The sequence below is a fragment of the Sorghum bicolor genome, chromosome 6 (genome assembly GCF_000003195.3).
Source record: "Sorghum bicolor cultivar BTx623 chromosome 6, Sorghum_bicolor_NCBIv3, whole genome shotgun sequence".
Taxonomy (NCBI): Eukaryota; Viridiplantae; Streptophyta; class Magnoliopsida; order Poales; family Poaceae; genus Sorghum; species Sorghum bicolor.
In genome coordinates this window covers 40,965,833-40,989,997 of record NC_012875.2, presented here as the reverse complement: position 1 = coordinate 40,989,997, position 24,165 = coordinate 40,965,833, and the positions used below count along the sequence as shown (strand labels likewise).

At 42.2% G+C, this 24,165-nt stretch overlaps 1 protein-coding gene across 3 annotated transcripts; it reads right to left on the bottom strand.

Moving 5' to 3' along the window:
* Positions 10,290 to 13,251, bottom strand: LOC8070856 (nudix hydrolase 13, mitochondrial). 3 transcript variants are annotated; one of them, XM_021462649.1, is made up of 5 exons: positions 13,103 to 13,251; positions 12,471 to 12,687; positions 12,279 to 12,362; positions 10,902 to 11,057; positions 10,290 to 10,805 (listed from the first exon to the last, which is right to left on the bottom strand). In XM_021462649.1, exons 2-5 carry the CDS (start codon positions 12,651 to 12,653, stop codon positions 10,614 to 10,616), a joined length of 615 nt encoding a protein of 204 aa, XP_021318324.1. In that variant the 5' UTR covers positions 12,654 to 12,687; positions 13,103 to 13,251; the 3' UTR covers positions 10,290 to 10,613. The 3 variants fall into 3 exon arrangements, with proteins under 3 accessions (XP_021318324.1, XP_021318323.1, XP_002446364.1); XM_021462648.1 differs by having other exon boundaries at positions 12,471 to 12,960; positions 13,103 to 13,249; XM_002446319.2 differs by lacking the exon at positions 13,103 to 13,251 and having other exon boundaries at positions 12,471 to 13,096.

Below are 24,165 nucleotides of genomic sequence, written 5' to 3'. Positions count from 1 at the left end.
CATTGGAAAAATATAGTCATATTCGCAGTACGTATCATATGGGTACATGATTATTCAGAGAGAAAAGAGAGAGGGAGGAGAGCGTGATGAAGGAAACGGTAGCAGCTAGAGCTAGCGGCAGTGATCTCTTTGTTGGTTTGATTCTGTGTGGGGACAGCCGAACGAAGGTGGTCAACCCAATGATTTGGACCGGTGGATGCAAGGAGGGGTACATGATTGTACATGGCATTGATTTGGCATCAATCATAGACCTACAGTAACTAAAATTTTATTATACGATATATGTGTGTGTGCATGCATGTATACAAACCAGAGATAACTTGAGATGCTTGAAACAAAGAAACCTTTAATTTGGGGCAGCTGAAAATTACCGACCCCTTCCACTACTTAAAACACAATATCTGTCTAATTGGTTCTTTGCATTAGAGGTTGTTTTTTTTTTATGTAAAACCGGGGGGGGGTGGGGGTGTTCCTCACCTTCTCATATCAAAAAAGGACAAATATTTCCCACCAGTTACCCGGCGGGGTTTACAGCATGTGAGTTACAAAGAGCAATGAACGATCGCCAGCCGTGAAGGCTGTTTACAAGATGGCGCGGAAGGCGTTTTTGCCAAATAACAAGATCATCACAGACTGACTTTAGAACTAGCTTAGCCTTGAACTCTACATTGCGGAAGACTGCTCCATTTCGACTATCCCATATTCGCCAAAGGATCGCTAGGAGGACGAAAGGCCATAAACCTGGGTCCACCCCTGGCGGCAGAGCTGGCGCGCCACAGACCCTCGGTGTCCAGGTCGGCCACATGAGCAAGTTGGAGAGCTGCCCAGATATTTCTACTCTGAGGGCAATCGAAGAAGACATGGCGCCTGCTTTCCATGGGGTGTGCATTAGAGGTTGTAGTGGTGGTGGGCACTGGCGGAGCTTGAAGGGGATTCAAAAGAGGGGCCAACAGTATTTAAATTATAGCTGATGTGTAAAACTTGCTCAAAAAACAAAGTTGATGTGTAAATTTTTATTACTTACTAAGCATTAACCATAGATATTATTAAAACTTCAATTGCCAAGGGGGGGCATGGCCCATTTTTGGCCTCTATGTAGCTCCGCCACTAGTGGTGGGAATTCAAAGAAACATTCGAAGAAGAGTGGCGATCGATGTCCCACTAAGTTCACTAGTTTTTTGTTAGCACAGGTTGATGGACACGCTAGTCACAATAATAAGAGGTGGTTCCACAATTTGTGTTTTTTTTTAAAAAAAAAATTTGCACAGAGTCATGGAGTGTTTGGTTTAGGGAATCGATCTATTCTAAAGATGAGGTGATGAATCATGGGTCTCTATGTCTCAGATTTAGTGAATCCCATATCGGTACTAATTATTAGTTTTTGAATTATAGTGTGACATTCCATTTTGTAAACAAACTGAAGAATAAGGTGATATGGTGGTTGGGGGACTATCGTGTTATACAGACCAAAGCACCCCTTACAGTTGAATCTATTACAGAGATTGTGTAACTTGCTAGCTACCTAATGCAATGTTAAGGTACGTAAATGTTGCTTCTCAGTTTCAGATAGCTGGGAGAGAGAGAGAAAAGGTTTTCTTGGAGCAGCAGAAAATTGGCAATGCAAGCTAGGGCAGTACAATAATTAATAAATGTAGGACAAGTCCAGATGGTTTATTAACTTTCGCGATAGTCGAATTACTGTATTCACCTTCACCCCCGGACTGAACGCTATGTCGTCGTCGTCGACGGACCACATTTGGTACGTGTTGGAACTACTCTGTTTTTTTTTTTGTCAGTCAAAAGCTCCAAAACGGTACTACTCCTGAGTGCTGACGACCGGTGTGCATGCATGCATGGCCGGCATGTCGTGGGCGGCGCATGTGGCCGGCCGGCCCGCCCGCCCGTCCGTTGGTGGTCGATGCGCGCGCGCGCCATGCAGGTGCAGGGGGCCGCCCAGCAGTACGTCCCACCACCAGGCACCACAGGGGCCACGAGCCCACGATGGATCGACGTCCGTCCGGCCGGCCGTCGCCACAGCCGCGTGCTTCGACGACCATCGCATATCGCCCGCACGCAGCAACGCTCCTGCAGTGGTCGATCGACGCGCTACACCGACCACGGCAACGACCACGTACGACGACGTACGCGCGCGCTATGCAGATCAGAGCAGCGAGAGCCGAGAGACACGTCCAACGAACGAACGAACGTGCGTGCGCGCATGCATGCATGCTTGCTTGGCCGCGTACCCCGTAGACGGACGTCGTCCATGGCCACAATGGCAGCAGGCAGTAGCAGCAGGGTACAGTGCCCAGGGTGCCGGCCGGGGGTCCATCAGCAGCAGCAGCAGCAGGAGCAGGAGGAGGAGGCAGCAGCTGCTGCAAGCAACCGCCGCCATTACTCTGGTGGTGGTGCACTCAACAGTCAGAGGTAGCTAGCACGCAGGGGATGCTCATGTCTGGGAACAGCAACCAGACACGGATCGTTTTCCCGGTACGTCGTCGACAGGGCGGCTTTAAATTCCGCCCCGGAGGAGTAGTTGCGTGCGCAGTGGGGATCCATCGATCTGCCGGCACATGACGAGGATACGGCGCGCGATATCCACCGGTACGGCCGGTGGATGGACACGGCCGGATCAGCAGCCATATGCCGCCGGACGGACCCTGTGTAGCCGGCCGGCCGGGCGCCATGCCATGCCATGCCATGGCAAGGCCATGTCATGGTTGCACGCAGCATTGTCCGGTTGTCCCGCCGGCCGCGAGATCTTGGCTATCACATCGATCTCTCGCGATCGATCCATCCACAGGATTGTCACTTGTCAGTGACGACGACGGCGTTGATCCATCATCTGATACGCCCGGCCGGCCGGCCGGTCGGTCGTTTTCCACACAGTAGTCTAGATCTGTTTGATGAGGCGAGGGGCCGCCGTGCCGGTCGCAACCAGAGATGCAACTGCCATAACTGTTTTCGATGCCACCACTTGTCACGTCGATCGTCTCCCGTCGCTGTACAGGATTATTAATAATAATAATTAAGTAAACCTCATCATCGATCTACCTATATATATGCCTCTCTATAAGATCAAATTAGAGTATATATATGTATATATAAATAAATAAACATAAATAATAATATAGGGCCATCAATTCGCATGCAGCAGCTGATGGATGCATATATATGTGCATGTGTCCTTTGACTGCCTGGGCGGCTGAATGAAGAAGATTGACATGCATGGTGCATGGGCCGGCGGCCGGGGCGCACGCTAACGTGGGACGTCGTTCGTACAACGAGATCCCAACCGACCAAACTGCTGTGGTCCATGCCCCATATGCCTGCTGCCTTCCTCCTCCTGAAGTCCTGATGAGATGAGGAGCCTACTAGCTACTACCAACTTGCATGCACTGCTGCAGCATGCCTATATCATTTTTTTTATATATACTAATACTGCTGCATGCATTGTGCCAGTAGGCAGTATAGCACGCACATTATATTACCTGATGATGAGTCAAGGGTCAATGTGCCAAAGGCCAGGGCGGGCGCGGGGCGACCTGCAAGTCTCTGATCACTGCTACAGACGTTCACATGCCTCTCCACTCTCCATGCAACATGCATATTGGATTGGAAATTACAATTCTGGATTCTGGATTTAGTACACTGGCCCGATTTTAGTGCAATTTGAACGAGTGAGTGAGTAGCTTGGTGGATTGGAAAACCGCCATGCAAACGAAATGGTTGGGAGTTCAACTCCCCATCTCAAATGCGCAACATGGTTGAAGTGTTCTACCCTAGTAGCATTTCGTTTAGGGCAGAATACTTCAACCCTAATAGCATTTCCTAGTAGGGGTGATCGAGTTTTGTTTCTTAGAGCAAGTGCGCAACAAGCTAAGATTGTATTTCGCCACACACACTTTAGAATTTTAAAACATAGCGTCGCCTGGTGCGGAGCCGACAACCACGCCCATGTCATCCGTGGCAGCGGCACCTGCCACAGCGCCACTCCACCTGCACTGCCCCAGAGGCCCGAGCCACCACGTCCACTGCCACGGCCCCGACTGCTCCACCTGCGCCGCCCCGAGCTCCCGGTGCAGGTGGATTTGGAAGGTGAGGACCTAGGAAGAGCAAGATCTCAGCGAAGGAAAGGAGAAGAGAAGCTTAGGCGGCGGGGAGAATGCGATACTGGGGAGAGGATAAGGATAGGGAAATTTCCTCTCATGCGCTATGTGAGCTTGCGAGCCGTGCGTTTCTTTTCGACTCTATCTTTGCTGCGTGAGCCAATATCCTTTCAAGAAGCACGCGATTTATATTTTTGGACCGTGCATGCGGCGCCCCTGCTGATTTCTGGCCTTTTCCCTTTGGTATATGGTGACGCCTGGTGGTTAGCTCTCTCGAGTCCTTTGAAAGAGATCCAAGGAGGTCCAGCAATAAATTTTTGCATATTTTAACTAGACCGACAGGTGGGTCCCACCATCCCTATTTACACTCTGTCCAAGCTATCCACGTAGGATTGTCCATATCAACGCCATGTTGGATGTTTCATCTGTGATCAAACCAAGTTGTTCATCACAGAATCACAACTGAGTTGCCACATTGCTCTGTGACGTCTAATTGTCACGGTTGTATTATCTTTGGCATAGACAATGTAATTCTGTGATGATTTCTGAGAAAGTCACCAAAAAACATCATTTAAAGCACCATTTCTTGTAGTGCGCAACAAGCTAAGATATGAGTTGTATTTTGCCACAAAAAATTTAGATTTTTAAAACACATTTTAATTATATGATTTTTTATGAAATAATATTTTTTTTGAGAATCATAATCTAGCCTTCTAATTCATCACCCTGAATATCTACCAAACACACACTTATAGCTTGACTTCAAATTTAAGTACTTCTGTTTAATTAGCTGTTTTCTGTTTTACTAAGTTTAACTCTTATATATACATATATTGTGCAAATTTTATTTTTCAAATTTACATTTTATAGAGAACTCTACTGATGTTAACTTTTTTTCATGAAAGAAGTGAGTACACCACTAATGCCCTTGATTAAGAAACAGCTTTCGCCTCAAAATATTGATGCAAAATCTAAGCTAGTGCTCTTCGATCGATTCAAGGTGCCTGCGCGTGAAAGGCCAGGTATGGGTGGATGCATATGCATCATGCATGCTGAACACTTTCGGGCCGCTTATGATTGCCCTCTGATGCAGGTGAAGCTTCTAATGATGAGCAAAAGAGATGGTTTAATTTAGATGTTTGATGTGAGTTGTGAGATGCAAAAGAAAAAGGAACGAGTACATATATATTATTTATCTATATAAATATGGATGGGGCCAAAGGAACAAGTAAGCTCACATGATTAGTTGAGCTCAGATAAATGATTAGCATGTGCCTTCCCCTTTCTTTATTAGATGCCCTTCTTCTCTTTCTTCAATGCCGTAAAAAATACCCATGATTAAAGTAATGTTTCGATTCATTGTACCTCTAAAGGTTCGTGTTAAAATATCATATATAAAATGTGCCTTCTTTCTCAATTGACAATAAGATCTTTGCATATATGGAAGCATCTTTCTTATAAAGACATTAATAGTATCTTAGGGCATTAGGTATTATGACTTTTGTGGCATTTCGCTGGTACGTACCAGGCTCTATTCTTGCATGACACATGGAAATGCAGATACTTTAGTCCATGTTACTTCTCAACAAATACTATGAGCGAGTCTATGACCACCTTCCTTCTGATCTAACTTTTCGATTTCTTAACTTCTGGTTCATTCCTCAAGAGTCGAGGGAACAATCTATGACCAAAGTCTTCAAAGAATGAGAGTAGATGCTCTAGCTTGTTAATTTATCCAGTAGTTACTGCTAATCAGTTGACCAATCCAGTGGAGGTTATGGCGGTTGGTGGTCTGAATATATGAAGGTCATGCATGAGCTTAGCCATACAGAATCTTTGATTTGCAAATATTAATCGAAACCATGTGACGAATACCGACACAATACATCCAAGTAGACTACCTGAACTGAAGGGGCAAAGAATAAGTTGTAGTAGTTTTTTTAGGCTACCTAGCTAGTAGATTTTCTGAAAGATGCCACATTTGTTGTTTATCTATCTTGGACATTCAAATAGTACAGGCCAGCGAAATTAACCCAAGATCTCACTATCGATCCATCCCTTTAGTATCATTGCAAGTCGTCTCAAAAGGGGAGGCGCGCATGACAAATTTCAGTTATGATCGATGCAGATGTGTGGTAGCATGATAGGATGCTGTACCAGTACCACTTCTGCTTTGTTTATGAACCATCACCAATCTTTCCTGGAATATATTAAAGATTCTACATTTCACCTTCCTTTATGGAGTACTCTTATATCATAACTAACTGAAAATTTGTGTGCCGACATTGATATTTTAACACAACTCATCAATAATCCCAACTAAAACGGAAGCCATCTGTACTTACAGTATGATATCCTATTGGCTCTTTTAGATCACCCCCATCATGTTACTAATCATGCAGGTTATTAGTTTTCTGGTTTTGACAATATAAGGGCATTATCATTGCCACTTCCCCATGCATGTGCCTGCAATCTCAGCCAAACTAATCATGGGTTACTTCCATGAGCATCCATCACCTTTGAGGCCCCATGGCAACACTTTTAATCTCAGCTCACTCATGTCTAGATATATTAGCAGATGCCTCACTCTTCTCTCTCCTACGTACATATGCATTGATGTAAGATCAAGGCAACAGGCTACCAATGGGTCCAAACTAGTTATGGGCAACATGTGAGCCAAGAGACCCAGCTGAATTTCCTAACGGTAGCCGAACAATGTACTGGCCAGTGGGCACTCCAATCTTCTGAAAACAAATTGGTAGAGGACAGTCTAATATCTTGTATGGGAAGGCAATGGATCAACAGACTGTGCTTACACTCTCTGATCATGTGTTTAATCTTCTAGAGATCTTCTGACACAAGCAATCTCTGCCCGATCCAATGTGCATGAAAGGTGAAAGGTGTATCTTTGCCAGATCTGGGACTACATTTACTATTATCATCGCAGCAACAGCCATAGCTAGCCAGGATCAATGCATCTTGAGAATTGTTCGGGTTGGAAGCTGATCATCATGTACATAGTTTATCTCCTTTGTTTTGTGCTTCTCTGGCTGAATCACCTATAATCCTAGATGACCTCAGGTGTCCCTTGTTCTTGTTAGATATGTGAGATGCAATCTTCCACTGTTGAGTTTTCTTTTTTAAAAAAAGAGAAAAATTAATGAACTCAACTAACATAACCATTTCGAGTATGGATGCAGAGTATGTGCGATATGATACGACATAATATTCAGCAGTTATTGTTCGTATCATATTGGCATTTCTAATAGATTTCTTTCCTTTAGAGATAGTACATCAGAATTAAATAAAGCGGTGATCTGAAACTAGGAGCTTCTGTCGACAAAAATCTGTATAAACCAAATGCAGGTCAAGTCAATCCTCCTCGCACTCTTTTCAAAAAAAAAAAAAAACTCACTTATAGTCACATGACATTAAAGACTGTATGTCTGAATTCTGATTCTGCAGAGTATTTGGCAAAAATTGACCGTTGACGAGCTATCCTGATTTAGTACAACTAAAGGTTCGTATCATATTACAAGCAAACAAATATACTAGTGGTTTTGAAATGACTGTGCATTTCCTAGAATATTCAATTGACTCTCGTTGTTCTCAGCTGCTGCTGCTCTGAAACTGAAAACTACTATTCAAGTTCCTGAGTTGGTAAAGTCCAGCTATTTATCTACCATATATATGCATCTTGAGAAAATCATTTTGATTAACGATTTCATATATAACATCCATTTGGCAATGCAGAAACATTGCTCTTAAGTGTTGACCATAAACAAACAAAACTGGATATGATAACATATGTTCTCAAGTCTAAAAGTCTATCTATCTACTAGTATCAGAGTAGGTGTGTACTAAAAACCTAACAACTTACTGTGAAAAGAATCCAAAATACTCTATCGGTAACTTTATCCTAATGGCTACCTCTTGTGATTAGGTATCCTTGTGACTTCGGCGATGCTTCCTCAGATAAAAAAGCAGACATAAAAAATTGGATGGAGCATGATTTCGAACAAATTCTCCAATGGGCAACAAACAAGCAGAAGCTTGGACGAATAAAATCATGTGCTCTAAGGAAAAGATTTGGACCTGATGTCAACAAACCTGTTGTTCTGAAGAGCCTTAGTGTCATGCTATAAGAGTTAGCTTTTCAGACAGTACAGTCTCTTGGTAAACAAAGCGAGCACTTCAGTGCTGCACACATGTTATGGACCAAGGTTCCATGTACTAGTAAAAAGTCTCACTTGGGACCCAAAACTTCAACAATCTAAGTGTCGGGGACTGGAAAAGGAGCAGAAGCAATGTATGCTGTATCCTGATTCCTGAAGCATGCATTAGACCCTGAAAGTCAAAGTTTACTACTTATTTGGTTATGTATGTAGTAATTAAATATGTCATGCAAGTAAAAAAGTAATTAAACAAGAGATGGATAATCATGGTGCAGCTACCACTACTGCAGAAATTATTTTGACCAACAACATTTTCACTGCTAATTTCTCCAGAACCGGCGGTGATAATGTCTGACGCCGTCAGTTCCAAGGCCGACGAGGTGCAGTGGGGCAAAAAACCGAGGGTGAAAAATATTTTCACTGCTAGGTTGACGTATGATTTGGCGGTAAAAACTGTAGTGATTATCACCACTGGATCATACGCTGACCCCACAGACGTCATTATATATTTATTACTATTGATTCGGTTTTAAGTTATCTGCAGAGATTTGGAGTTGATTAGGATATAGGGTTAACTACAGCCTAGATTTTTTCGGAACTTTTGGGTTCCATAGGAATAGGCATATCCACTAGTGAGCAAACAAAATGCACACATCCGCCCCTTGTGACCTGTACTACTGTTAAGCTAGGAACAAAATAAAGCTTACTAGGGTTGACGACCAAAGCTCAGTACTGTTGGCCAGTCAGCCATGTGCTGATGTGCAGGTAACCCCACTATGAAAGATGAGTAAAGCGTGAACTCCTCTCTTCCAAAATAGCCTGAACAACTTGAGGCCAAATCAGCATTGTATTGCATGGATCATGGATGGTGATAACTGTGTACAGTTTTTTATCATGAAAATGAAGAGGCGAATTCCCCTTCTCCATGTTGCAACAGACGAACTTCAGGCTATATAGCTTTCCAGAGCTCAGGCTCCATTATTATTATTATTATTTTGGGGAAAATTTGGGGGGGTTGGGGGGGGCGGTGGGGGGGAATGGACTATGGAGAGCTTCTATAAAAGGCCGTCAGACCAAAAGTTCATGGGCAGCAGGTACGGGCCGTCGGGCCGACTATGGAGTGAGGATACCAATTTGGAAACCAAAGTTTCCTTTGGTAATTGGTAGTTTCAACCCAGCCCACGAACAATCAATCAAGAACAATGTAAGCGGCAATATTTTGGATAACATAAGTGGCAATTGAATCGACGTTCCTGCTCCACTGCATCCAAATTAAAGCTCTCCATTATAAAAAATAAAGCTCTCCAAAATGTTTACAACTTTTGATCCTTGAGATATATATATAAAAGATGAAACTCATGTTTAGAGTATGATCACCACACCACTCTTTGGTTTTCAGTTTATTTATTTTTAAGGAAACAAGAGGGGCAAAGCCCTTCCTGGAATTTCTTAAGTACAACAAAAAAAAAGGAAAAAAAGATATTACAGAAAAACAAAACATAACCTAGAAGAAGAGCAGAGACAAACTTCATCAGGGGACAAAGGAAGAGAAAAGGCTCTTGTCAGGAGGAGGCGACGGCTCGCCAAGGGTGGTAGATCAGATGACGGTGAAGGCGTGGAGCCTAGCGTGGCGGTGGCCTGGCCTAGGAGTATGATGGCGTGGAAGAAGCAGAATAGGGCTTCCCCCACAAGGCCGCTCTAATGCCACCGCTTGCTCTATCAGCTTTGACACCGCTGCCATCTCAAATTACAAACCATCCGAAATCGATTTAAGATTTTTAAAAATATAGCAAAAATTCTCAAACTTCCTAGTAATTTGAGAAAAAAAACTATTTCAATATGTATTTTTTTTTTAAAAAAAGCAAAACTAATAAGAGGTGTGTGTGTGTGTGTGTATATATATATATATATATATATATATATATATATATATATATATATATATATATATAGAGAGAGAGAGAGAGAGAAAGAAGTCGAAAAGGTGGTTAGCACAACAAGCGACGATAAAAACAGTGGAAAGCTTATGACTTGACAAAGTCAAGGAAACTCTACGCACTGACACTCTGACAGTTGTATTCATTTGATTTAATCCGTGGCCAAACCAAACTCATTTACAGGCCCAGGGGGTTGACCGGACAAGTTTGCAACACTGCATTTGTTGAAGCCAGAGAGCATTTCCAACGAAGCCAACCGACACCAAAAAGTTCATTCGAAGGAACAGCCGTGCCTGAGGTGACCAGTCTCTAGTTGCAAGGAGCAGAGAGCCTTCAGATGGTCGGTTTTATGACTGCCGCGTGGCATTGACATTAGCATTGGCATTGGTGAGCTAGCAGAGCGCCACCGCTCGATCCGCGGCGGCCTTGACCATCATCATGCACACGCCGGCGTTGTGGTCGCCGAGCCCCTCCGCGGCGGCGGGCTTGGGCTCCGTCTCCGTGATGAGGCGGTCCAGCAGCGCCGACAGCGCCTCGCGCATCCAGTCGTAGCGGCACAGGCGGTACGCGTCCGCCGGCGAGACCTGCACATACATACGGTTATTGCCTGCCTGCCATCATATATATCGATCCAGAGCAGCAGCGGATTATTGGGTAAAGCTGATCAGTTAGCTGCTCACCCACTGCCTGCCGTGGGTGTCCTGCTCCGGCCACTGCTCCAGCTCCTCGGCCACCTCCAGCGCGAAGATGTAGCCCTTGCAGGCGCCCCGGGGGCTGTCGTCGCTGCTCACCGGGCTGCTCTTGCTCCTGAACACCCACATCCCGAGCGCAGTCCGCTGGCATTGGGAGAAACAAAAAAAACAGCATTCATTCATTCATTCATTCATTCATTCATTCATCAGTTAATCAATCAATCAATCAATCCCTTCTTCCATCCAATGTGGGTTTCAGCAAAATTGATTATTTAGCAGCTGTTCGATTTCATTTCTGGGCTCTCCTTGCTAAAGAAAACAATTTTACTTGTATTCTAGTATATTATTCTAGACTGGGTGACATGTGTTTGCCAAGCAGGAGACACAGCACATGCATACTGGCCGGCCATGGACACAACAATCGCGAAGTCAAAAAAAAAAAAAGTGTGTGGACTGACCCAGATCTCTGAAAAGGGAAAAAAACGTCTTCTGATCGAGTTCTGATTTCTGACAAGAAGCCCACGAATAAAGCGAGCAATCAATCACAATCTGGGATTCCCAACTCGATGAAAGGAAGCACCATTGTAAAAGAAAAATAAAATTGAAAACGTCGCATTGCGCAATTGGCGTGCTTATCTTGAACTCGTCTATCAGCAAACTTGTTTGTTGAGCAAGTCAACGGCAAAGTCTCTCCTCTACTATACTACTGTTGGTTTCTGACGACGATCCGCCGCAATAGCACATCTTTCGTGCGGGAAATTTCCCGGTCACTTTCGCTATCGAGTCGAGCGAGCTATCGTCGCTGTCGAATTCTTCAACTATTGGGCTTACTTTATTCAAGTGTACCCTCACAAATCTCTACATGTCAATGACCTCAATTCAGGGTTCTTTGTTTCTCCGGGCTAGTAAGAAGCCGGTTCAGCTAACTCCACCATGACATGAGCTTATCCATTATATTTAATTTAGCTTTCATCCATGGATGAAGCGAAATTCTTTTAGGCGGATAATCTTGCAACTAGTCTGCAGCAGTTGGTTGCTCACAGCCTATTCGTTTGAGCTTATCAGCCGAATCTACTAGTTATTTACCAATGTTTTTCGCTCATAATAAATTACAGTTATTCAACAGTATTTTTCTTTAATCAGTCAGCATCACTTTGTGTCATGTCTCATCCGCCAAACGAACAAGTCCCATGGGTTTGCTAGGATCATGCTCCCGTCGCCATCAACTGCGTGCTTTTTCACTCCACTAGGTGGATCGAGCTACTAGCTAGATCGCTACGATCGAAGATCGCCGGAGACGGACGCACGCTAGCGACGTGGAGGTGAGTGTAAGACCGGACAGAAGAGAGTAGTTACGATACGTACGTTGATGGCGCCCTTGACGCCGGCCTCCTCCATCGCCTCGCGGCAAGCCGCCTCGTGCACGTCCTCGTCGTCCTCCCACCCGCCCTGCCAGCCCAAAAGTGCCAGAGGAGGAAGACGATGATGTGCTCAGTGCTCACAGAGATGCTATATATGATCAAGTGTGGCTGCTAGTAGTTGGAGAGTAGGAGTTACCTTGGGGAAGACGAGGTCGTCCCTGTTGGGCGTGGAGACCATGAGCAGCTGGGGCTGGCCGTCCGCGCCGACGCGGTACGGCACGCAGCCGGCCACCAGGCGGTACTCGCCGTCGTAGCGCTGCCGCAGCCGGCCCTTCCTCGCCACCAGGATCGTCGTCGTCTTCTTCTCTCCTGACGCCATTTTTAGTCGGCTTGCTTGCTGCTGCTGCTGCCAACTATGAAGTGACGGCCGGTCAGGTGGTTGTACGTTGGAGAGCAAGACAGAGCAGAGAACGGGGGAGATGGAATGGAATGGAATTGCAGAGCTCAAGAAAGGATCAGAGATGGGTTTGATTTTGATCAGGGTCGGAGATGGAGAAAGAGGGAGGTGAGGCGACGTAGGAGACGCTAGCTTCCCGCCCGATTTAAAGGCGCGAGCCTAGGTTGAAGAGGTCAACGACCGCCATTAACGCACCAGCACCGGCCAGCCGGACTACTATTGCTCTGCTCTGGAGGAGAGGGAACAGGATACTAAAGAAAAGAATTGCGGCCAGTATTTACATATACAAATGCAATGATTTGGGAGGAGGAGGAGGAGGAAGAACCCAAGAAGAGGAGGAGGAGCACTGGAACTGGAACAGTGCTACGTACCCGCTAGTAAAGAATGCGAGACACGTTGAAATGGGCGGCACCTCGAGCCGGCCTAAGATTGGAATCCAGGAGAAGGCGGCTCAAGATTGGGGTTCGTTTCGTTTCGTTTCGGGAGCAGCGATGGACGGGGATGATATACTACAAGTCTACTACACTTCTTTATTATAAAACGAGTCACACCCAGCCGCAAAGCCCGTGACACTGTCACTGAAGGTCGATAACACACTGAGGGTTAATAGAGGGACAAAAAAAAAAAGACAAGTCGAAGTCGAGCTGCTATATTAGACTAGTCTCGGTAGGTGTTTCATAGAAATTTCATAGACACTGAATAAAACGATATGGTATAATATAAATGAAGATAGAGATGAAATAAGTTTATAGAGACGAAGCTTATCTATACAATTTTTAACATGTCGAAGTCTTGAAAACTATGACATAAAATCCATTGAGATTGACTTTAGACGACTTCGTACTAAACAAGACGAGATATTGATGTATCATGGTTAGCATATGGGAACCTGAATTTTGTAGAAAAAAGTTTAAATTTGTGTTCTTATAAAAAAAATACATTTCATATAGTTGGAATCATTTTACAAGACCTTTAGTTAGTAGGCTGAATTACGATCCACAAGAAAATACATTTTTTTAAAAAACATATAAACAAAAATACTGTCTAAACAATTCAAACTTTTTATACGCAAAGAACAACTTAAATATAACTTACTTAGCTTGTTAAAAACTAAAAAAAGGATTATAATACGGAATATGTAGATGTAGAATAGGAGAAGGCAAAGAAACGAAAATGATTCATAATGAGAAATCAATATTTTGCCGACTCGATAGAGCAATGCAAAAATGAGAAACAGAGCAAAATATTTCTACTTGAAACGTCAGGATTTTTTCATGGTATACATAGAAAAAAATAGCCCGCTATTTTAGCCGCTATAGCACGAAATAGCTTGAAAACAATTATGCCGCTATTTGTGTTTATGCACAATTTTACCGCTAAAGTACGCTAATTACGGTTTATAAAACGCTAAACACCTTGGCCTTAGCTCGCTATTTAAAATATGGATGGTATATAAGTATGACCCATGGTACATTCACCTGATTATATTACATGCCAGCCTAAGCAGGACCCTCGGTGATACTATATTAGTCTTCTTTCTACTCAGTTTGCATAGTTGTCGTTGCACCAAGATCCAATCGTGAGTTTCACAGTAATTCTAGAGGATGATATCGACGAGAATGTCTACTTTCCTAGCATTTGCCTTTTACAACTAACAACTGGCTATATATTCCATTCACTAAAGACATTTTGTTTTCCTCAATGATCATTGTTATACTAGGTTAGATGGACTATTTTTGTGTCGTGTCAGACAAGTATGTCACAAGGTGTCGATCGTTTAAAGCCTATTGTGTTGACACCATAGTCATGGCACAACCCTTGCGTTTGTGCAGTGTTGGCATGCACTTATCCCAAAAATTATCGTGTTGTGCCAAAAGCTTGTGCCATATATGCATGCCTAAAATGGCACAACCTAAGTTGCAACTCTAACTCTTTTAATACCATTCCCAATAGAGGTTTCAATATCATTAAATGAGATGTACATAGGCAAAAATAATAATGTGTTAAGAAATTCATAAAGAGAGAGAAGACATGACCTTCATAGAGATAAATTTGGCTTTATACTATTTCCAAGACTATGAAACATATTAAATTGGCATTCAGGGCTGGGTGTTTCATTTCATCCAACTGCTCCTAATCTTGTGCACCATAATAAAATGCTATGCCTATGCGGAATGAATCTGTCTAATAGAGACCTACATGTTTCATTCACCAACAGAAATCTATTTTTGATGACATGACATTCTTAAACCGAAAAAATAAAAACTCCTTACACTACGGGACACAGAGGCTTTGCCGAGTGTCTCTGGCACTCGGAAAAGGCCTAAAAACACTCGGCAAAAGCCTTTGCCGAGTGCCACACTCGGCAAAGAGCACACGGCAAAATAAATCTGGTCGGCAAAGGGGGTTTTAACTGAGTGTTTTTTATTGGGCACTCGGCAAAGGTTTTGCCGAATGCCGACACTCGGCAAATACAAAAATGAAAAAACCCTGAAAAAAATAGGAATTTTTTTCTAGGGGGAGGGCTGCCATCAGCTAGCACCTCCCCACTTTTTTCAGCATTTTTCCAACAAAATTCGCACCTGGGACCTCTCTCACGAGCACCTTACTCCTTATCCACTACACTACAACATTCTATAATTCGTTTTGGTTCCTTATATATTATACCAAATCACATGTAAATTGATTATTTGAGCCTCTAAACAATTTCAAATAAAAAAGTTGTCAACTACAAAGTTTCATAACTTTTTGAGATCTATAATTTTTATTTAGGAAGTTTCTCCATCCGAGGTCATTTACAAAATTTAAATTTCAAATTTGAGAAATTTAAACGTAGTTTTTGCATGACAAGATTATTTCAAATCAAAAAGTTATCAACTACAAAGTTTCATAACTTTTCAAGACCTACAAAGTTTATTTAGGCAGTTTTTTCATCCGAGGTAATTTTAGAAAATCAAATTTAAAAATTTTCAAATAAAGACGCAGTTTTGAATAACAAGATAAACTCAAATCAAAAAGTTGTCAACTATAAAATTTCATAACTTGTCAAGATCTTCAAAGTTTATTTTTGTTGTTTGGTCATTTGCTCATCTGACACGGCAATTCTAACATTTTTCACAAATCTTATATATCTCTTTTATAGTTCCTAGAACTATAAGAGAGGAGGAGATGTAAAATTGTGAACAAATTTATTTTCACTTTGTCAAAAGAAGAAATGGCCAAAATAAATAATATAGATTTGAGAAGTTATACAACTTTATAGTTCAAAACTTTTTAATTTGAATTTTTTTAAGGCTTCAAAATTTGATTTGAAATTTTCTTTGCCGAGTGTTTTTTTGGCACTCGACAAAGAAGGTCTTTGCCGAGTGTCAAAAAAAACACTCGGCAAAGAGGATTCTTTGCTGAGTGCAAAAAAAACACTCTTGGCACTCGGCAAAGAATCCACTTTGCTGAGTGTTTTTTGCCGAGTGTTTTTCTTTTGGCCCTCCGCAAAGAAGCTCTTTGTCGATTGCCTGGAAAAAAAATACTCGGCAAACCACTAGACACTCGGCAAAGAGCCGGATTCTGATAGTGTTGCTTGCCGGTTATTAAGATTTTTCTTAAAACTAAAATACGCTTAATCAATGGCCCGATGGAAGTAACTAATAATAACTAAATGAAAAAAATTTATATGAGAACTATCTCATATGTACTCGTGTTGGAAGATGATCAGGCATTATTTGTTTGGTGTAGGTTTGTACTTGTTGAAGAAGTTAAAAAGTGGGTTCGCAATTATTGTTTCAACTCGATTCAAAAAGAAGGCTGACTTCCCCATTAATATCATTTTCAAAACCTCACTTCATTCTTTTCATTGCTTATTAATTAGAATGTGAACATCTAATATAGAAACAGTTAACTTCTTAACGACTAAGCTTGGATGTTGGATTAATCTTTTTTTTCATCATCGTACATCATGTTGGTTAGGATTCATATGCTAGTTTTTTGTGCAGCAGTTTCTTAGTTGGGCTGGGGAAATGTGTTTTTATCTCAAAGCACGGAGCGAGGTGTAGTTGGAACACGGTGTGAATTCTTTTCGTTTGTGCAGTAGTTGGAACACAGTTTCTTCCCGGTGGTTAAGCTTGGAGGTTGGATTAATACTCCCTTTATTCTAAATTATAAGGCATTTTGGCTTTTGTGCATATCAAAAATCATGTACCTAGAAAAGCCAAAACATCTTATAATTAAAACGTAGGAAGTATTAAACAAGCTAATTCTAGCCAAGTAACAATTACCTCTAACCATTAGTTTTAGGTTTTTAGCTGATCAAATCAAACAAACCTAAAATAATGTCCCAGCCTCGGCTGTGAGCCCGTGCACACTGCCAACGTGAAGTCCGAGAGTCATCGCTACCAGCCTACCAATGATTACTAGGCAGTTCAGATCTTGTTAGGAACTGAATCTTCAATCACATCAACATATAGTCAGTTGGAACCAACTTAACCACTGGGCTCAACGACTGTTCATGATTCTCACCATCCTGTACATGATTGCTTCAAGCTACCAGCCAACGTACTAGTCCTTTTCTAGTCCAAATCAAAGCACCCGACTTCCTCAGAAATATGGAAAAAAATAAATATTAACTTGACTGTCTATTTTCCAGTAAAGTTTCTTTTTCTGATAACATTCTGTGACTAAGAGACCTTGGGATCCATTTTGTCAAGTCAAGACAGTACCTATGTCTGGCCTTATAAACTCTTTTAATTGGCTACCCATGGATATCAATTGAATTTTCATTGACACCGCCTCACAAGGTGTACTAAACCAAGACGCTTGGGAGTCAAGGTTACTGTCATAGATTACATATTAGAGCACACATTATAAATTAGACCAATTGTTGATCTCAAATCAATTACAAAATTTGTGATTGGATTCCTTAGTTATAGGAAGATGTTAATAGAGAAGAAACAACAAGGCAAAAATCACAACAAAAACCAACCACAAATGGTAGCGGTAGCAAGACAACCACCAACCATAACAACATGTCCACAAACCCTCTCTACATTGGTGCCTCCTGCAAAGAAAATAATATCAATAGATGTTACCAACTCCAACAAAAGATCCTTCATCCCCCCACTCCTCCTGGTCAGCATAGATCCTCTCGGATGCTAGCCCAATACCATAGTTGTTGGTGCTGGCACTAGCCCATAGTGTGCAGTCACACAACACACTTAGACACTCAGGACACTGCATGTGTCGCCATCCAAATCCAGGCATTGACCATGTGTCAGTGTGAAACACCATTGTAATAAGTGGGCATAGTCGTGGATGTTTTGCCAGTTCCCTCTGGCACCACTACCACTATCTCTCGCGGTAGATCTGGAAGTGGTGACGGGGCCAGTATTGATATGTATCACCACCACGCATGGTATCTTAGCATCCCTAGATCTGGCCGTAGGTGACTCCTACCAAAGAAGAAGTCGACATCCATGCACTCTGTTACCATGAACATGCCTAAGCACTGAGGCCTCATTGTCACCTTCATGGTCTTCTCACAGAAGGCTTAGGTGACGACAAGAAGACTGAATCGGGGTGGGAGGGGGTTGTAGTGTAGGGATGGAGTGGCCACTCGAGCCATACATATAGTCAATATTCATGTATATATAGTTTAGAAGTTTTGCTATCGGTTTGTTTGCAAAATGACCTCCCAAAATCTACCTAAGATTTTTTCTCTCTTAAGTCTTGTTTGTGGCTGTTCCACACTCTGCTCCACCAAACGCACATTGGATCGGCTCCACCAAAAAATAGAATCCATAGAGTGTCTCGTTGCATGATCCACCAAAATAAACTAAATGGTTTAGTTTGTTATTCCATGGAGTTGGCTGCCTTAGAGCATCTATAGCAGTTTCCCAATAGGATCCTCGATCCCCATAAACCTACCATATTGGGGGAGATGAAGTAAATTTCTTGCTCCAACAGCTTTCCAATATGACTCCCTTTTTGGTGGCCACCAAAAAACAGGCCATCTCACCTCAAATAAAGGGGGAGTTGCATCTCCCCCAAAAGCTAGTGCCCACCCCCAACTGTCACCCTCCTCCCTCTCTGCCATGGCGTCGAAAACACCACTGCTGGCCCTACCACTCTCCTTCGCCCACCCTCACCATCTCGCCTCTCTCTTCTCCCTCCACCCCTTCGCCCACCACACCTGGCCATGCCACTCGTCTCGGCCCACCGCAGCCATGGCCACCCCTGGCTAGGCCCACCCGCTCTCATGCCACGGCCATCGCGCTGCCATGGGCGACCTCGGCCAACCACGGGGCTACCTTCTCTTTGACTCCGGGTGAGATGAGATAAGCCACGACTACCTCCTCTTTGACTCCGGATGAGATGCAATGACCTCGCCCAACCATGGAGGGATAAGATGAGACAACCTCACCCAACCACAGCGAGCCGCACCTACCTCCTCACTGACTTCGGGGCCAGGGCCAGCGTGGCGACACGGGTCCAAGGGTAACATGGCATGGGTTGAGGACAAGGCCAGTGGTGGGATTGGGGCCAGATCTAGTGCACTGGGAGAGGTCACGACAGGGAGAAGCCAAAGAGGTTGAAGATGGTACTGACATCTAGGGCCCACGTGTAAGTGCATATTGGGATGATGTATTGGGCATCTGCTGTAGCACTCTCCCAATAATCTGAAAAGGTAGTATTGGTGGCCACTGGTACTACTCTATTGGGGATTAATTATTGAGAGTCTGCTGGAGATGCTCTTAGAAAATGTGTGTTTGGGGTTACTCCACTACATCCATGATTGACTAGTGCTTAAGCACTCCTAAACAAAACCCTTTATTGTCGATCGTGCATGTGCCCTTGCGGAGCAACATACTTAAAATGTAATAACAGATCAACATAGGAAACACTAGTAGCTTTTATATTAATATTGAAAAGAAAATGAGCACCCAAATCCATTTGGAGAACTTAAACTTAGATGGTTTATGTCTACATTCAGAAAACCATATGCAACAGAGAACAAGTTGAAATTATGCATTATTTGATTGGTACCCTCTAGACTATGGAATCTTTTCTTAATGACCGTGAAATCTTTTGATGGATTTGAAAGTGATGTGTACATTTTAAATCTTTTATCTCGTTGTGAAAAATAGACGACAACTTATACTATGATCAAGTTGCATTTGTTTCAAGTCGCTGGTGTTGATCGTAGCGTAAAACTAATGGTAACTACAACATCCATAGTTCCAAACGGATGTGTTTTTATAAAATTCAAAACCCGGCCCACACCTCTCATTAAGGATCGTAGGCACACACACACCTCTCGACCTGACGACAAGCCATAACCAGATGGACACATCTTTACGTCGGGATCAGAATAATAACATTTTGGCCATTTGCCACCATTTTCTACTTTGATCTTCTACATATCCCTCCAACTCTCTTGAAGCACCTGATCCCTTACATACTCTCTCCATTTCTAAATAATTTGTCTAAATTTAACCAAATTTTATAGATAAGCTAATATTTATGGCATAAAATTTATAGTCAGATACAACATGAAATATATTTTTATACTATTATTTTTTATCACAAACGTTACTACTCTTTTGTAAAACAAAAGATCAAACTTTAAAAGTTTCACTTAGGGCATTTCTAGAAATTGAGCCGATGTAGTAGAAACGTAAGAAAACTTAAAAATTGAAATTAAAATAACTGTGGCCTTCAACCTTAAACAAATTTGCGCTGGCATCCGTAAACTTCTGGCAGAGTACATTCCTCTATTCCAAACAGACCTAACTAAATCTGTACTATTGAAAATACGAACAGGATTTGAAACATGGTTCCATCTCTATACCTTTGAAGCTTTCCAAGTACACCTTGGCTTTTGCATCAGTCATTTGTTTAGGTTTGAATCTTGGAACGTTGTGTAAATTTCGGCGCGGAATGTAGTTTCGTGTGCATGGCATATCGTCTCTATCTTTTATGAGAAAGAACAAAAAAAAAAACGAAGGGTGTATACTGCTTCCATGAGGCTCCATATATTTTGATTAGGGTCCATCCCACTACAAGGTCCTGGGAAATTTCCAGGAAACTTCCCTGCATGAAATCTTATGATGGGGTTCCTCACCCCCACTTGAGAAAGTGATGACAAAAGGTAATGATCGCAAAGTTTTGCATCTATTCTCCTGACAGAAAGTTGCAGTTCATCCCTAAAGGGAAAAAGAATAGAAGATAGAAACTGATGGCTTAATAAATAAATTAAAGAGATAAAAACAAAGTAGCTAGAAAGACTTACTCAATTGATAGAGAGAAAGAGAGGAAAAAAAGCTTGACCTCGAAAAATGTTGAGAGAAAGAACTGATACATATTGAAGTACAAACAAAAAGGAAGATTGATGTTCTTGTCCTTACTTTGAAGGCAGGAAGGTTGATGTTCTTGTCCTTACTTTAAAGGCCGAATGTAAATTTGTCCTTGTTTTTTTAACTTTGTGATTTGTCTTGCCCTTATATTAAACTTTGTTAGCGGAAGATCAAATAATAAATTAAAAATAAATACTTTTTAATAAAAAAGACAAGACTAACCACTGATCATAATCTAACCCTCCCAGATTTCACCAATGGTTAATTAATCATATAAAACTTGTTATACTTATCTTGAAATATTTCCAAATTTTGATATAGAAATTCTTTTAAAATGTTATTCAAATATTTGGTGTGAAAATAATAGAGATTTAAAATCACACGGTACAAAAAAAATCTGAGCCTATTCACTGTCTGAAAAGTCTTCGCTAGTTTGTTGTGAGAGAAAAATACTACTGAATGGCTAGTAGATTCGGCAAATAAGCTCAAGCGAATCAGACCTTGAGAAATTAATCTTTTTTTAGCTAAACTAACACAATTACCTCCTCCAAACGAAACGTGGGCAAAACCACAAAATTAATTAATAAATAAAACAAAATTACAATCAAACTTGAAAATAGAGATAAAAACACAAGTGACTCAAACAAAATTAGGATGAATATATTTGTAATGGAACAATAATGAACAACGTTAATAACCAACGATCCATGACAGGATCTGAAACTAACTAGAAATGAGAATGGTTTCCATCGTAAATTATTATTTATACCATCCACCGTGGAAATCGTTTTAGACATCAATACGGTCTCATAGTCTCTATACACTATTATAAAACTACATTTTAAAATAAATTTACTTACATAACTTTTATATTTTCAATCTCAATCTAAAAAACTATTTGTAACCAAAAATTTAAAGCAGGCTGAAGCGAGGGAGCGGCATCAGGGGCATGGGTCGTGGACAGCCGCAAAGCATAAAGGCGACGGCCGAATGAAGACGACAAGTGCGTCTGGAAGCATGCCCCATGGTCATGGATGATCCCGAGCTGCTCGCTTGCGTCCTTCTCCTTCCATACGCATAACGCCACGCCGAGACGATCGAGGACTGACGCTGACGCCGCCACACATAAACTACCGGTTGCCATTTCCGGTAGTATATTTTACAGCCAACCCGTGGGCTTCCTGGCACGTTGTTTGGCAAGCACTATACCGTACCGGCTGGTTATCTCGTCATCTCTTCTGGGAGCTAGGAGTACCCTTAAGCTTTAATTATAATTAGAGCCTCGCTCGTCTTTGTCTTTTGTCTTCGTCTTGGGCTTGTCCCATCCCATGGATTGATGCAAGCGCAGCTACGAGTCTGCAGAGTTCAGACGTCGCCAGCAGCAGCATTGCATTCACATTCGCAGGACCAGGACCAGGGCCTTGTATAGTTCTAAAAACTTTTATAAAATGAACGGTATAGCTTTTTCGTTTATATTTAATAAATATTGTTTGTTTAGGTTTATCATCTGAATCTGTCAATTATTCATCAGTATTTTTCTCTCACAATAAATCACTCAATGTCATGGCTTATCTGCTAAACGAACAAACTAGGCTCAAAAGATTTGTATCGCAAATTACAGACAAATTATGCAATTAGTTATTATTTTTATCTATATTTAATGCTATATGCATACGTCGCAAAATTCGATGTGACAACGAATATAAAATTTTTTTGCAAATCTTTTTAGAAACTAACAAGGCCAAGGTCATCTTATTCCATTCCAATCGAAGGAAGGAGCACCGTTCAGTTTCCAAAATTTTGGAATTTCGGGTACCATAGTACTTTCATTTTTATTTAACAAATATTGTCTAATATGGACTAATTAGGCTCAAAAAATTCATCTCACAAATTATAGGTAAATCGTGTAAGTAGTTTTTGTTTTCATTTATATTTAAGGGTACTCACAATGCAAGACTTTATCATAAAGTCCAGAACAATTAATTACATATTATTTATGGTATTTTGCTGATGTGGCAGCATATTTATTGAAAAAAGAGGTAAAAAAAATAAGACTCCAAGTCTTATTTAGACTTTAAGTCTATATTGTTCGAGGTAATAAATAATTTTAGACTCTATGAAAGAGTTTGCATTGTGAGCACTCTAATACTTCATGCATGTGCTATAAAATTTGATGCGACGAAAAATCTAAAAATTTTTGGCTTTTGGGGCCAAAGCTGCGCGACCGGCTCTTTGGGACCTGGCTGGCGGGCAGCGGGCAGCCAAAGCAGAGCGACGACGCTCTATGTCATCTGACTAGCGTAGCGTGTACTCATCAAAAGCCCAGAGCGTGGCTTTATAATAGACAATAGCAAAACTTATTTTTTCTTAAATACACAAATGGTTTAAGTATGTTTGTATGAAGATCGAGAGACAGTGAAACGTCACGGACATGGTGAACTAGGGGTAGTGTTCTACAATCGGCTCTATCTCCCTAGTAGGAAGAGATCATAGGCTATTACTCACTCATCATGCTACCTGCCAGCATCAGCAATCAGACCGTTGGCTTGCACGGTGCCTCGCTCGCTCTCTTTGTGAGTAAGAAAAGAGCTGTCACATTGTCTCAGCATGCGAAGATATTATACTAGGCGTTCTTGTCTGCCATGGAAAGCTACCAACACAAGCTTTGTGTTTCATTTTATGATAAGTGATTGTCAACGTGATCTACGAATAGGTTAAGTTGGTGACTAACATTATCATGACGAAAGCTATGTGTGCGACATGTCTCTTGGCTTGTGGCGTTCAGATGTGGAGCTCAGACACGGTGGTCAACGACGAGGAGAAGGTCAAGTAGAGACATGCCATGCTGATGGACCTGGAGCGGTACGGTGAAGGGCTGACGTGAGGCTTGAACTGACGGACCAGGAGGCTGGGTGATCAGCCGTAGTGGCTGACATCTAGGACATCGACAAGTGCAAGTGTACATGGGAGTGATCCTGTTGACCAAGTCAAGACGGCGGACGCGAGTCGAGCGAGGCCCAAAAGGACTTGACGGGCCGGCCGGTCGAGGACGGTGGTGACACGTGTTGAGTGATGGAGGAAGCGTATGG

Excerpts from the sequence above, each read along its gene's own strand:
- LOC8070856 (XM_021462649.1), bottom strand. The coding sequence starts at position 12,653 with ATGGCGTCAGGAGAGAAGAAGACGACGACGATCCTGGTGGCGAGGAAG. Across the intron at positions 12,363-12,470 it reads ACGACCTCGTCTTCCCCAAG|GGCGGGTGGGAGGACGACGA; the intron begins GTAACTCCTACT and ends TTGGGCTGGCAG. Across the intron at positions 11,058-12,278 it reads GCGTCAAGGGCGCCATCAAC|CGGACTGCGCTCGGGATGTG; the intron begins GTACGTATCGTA and ends TCCCAATGCCAG.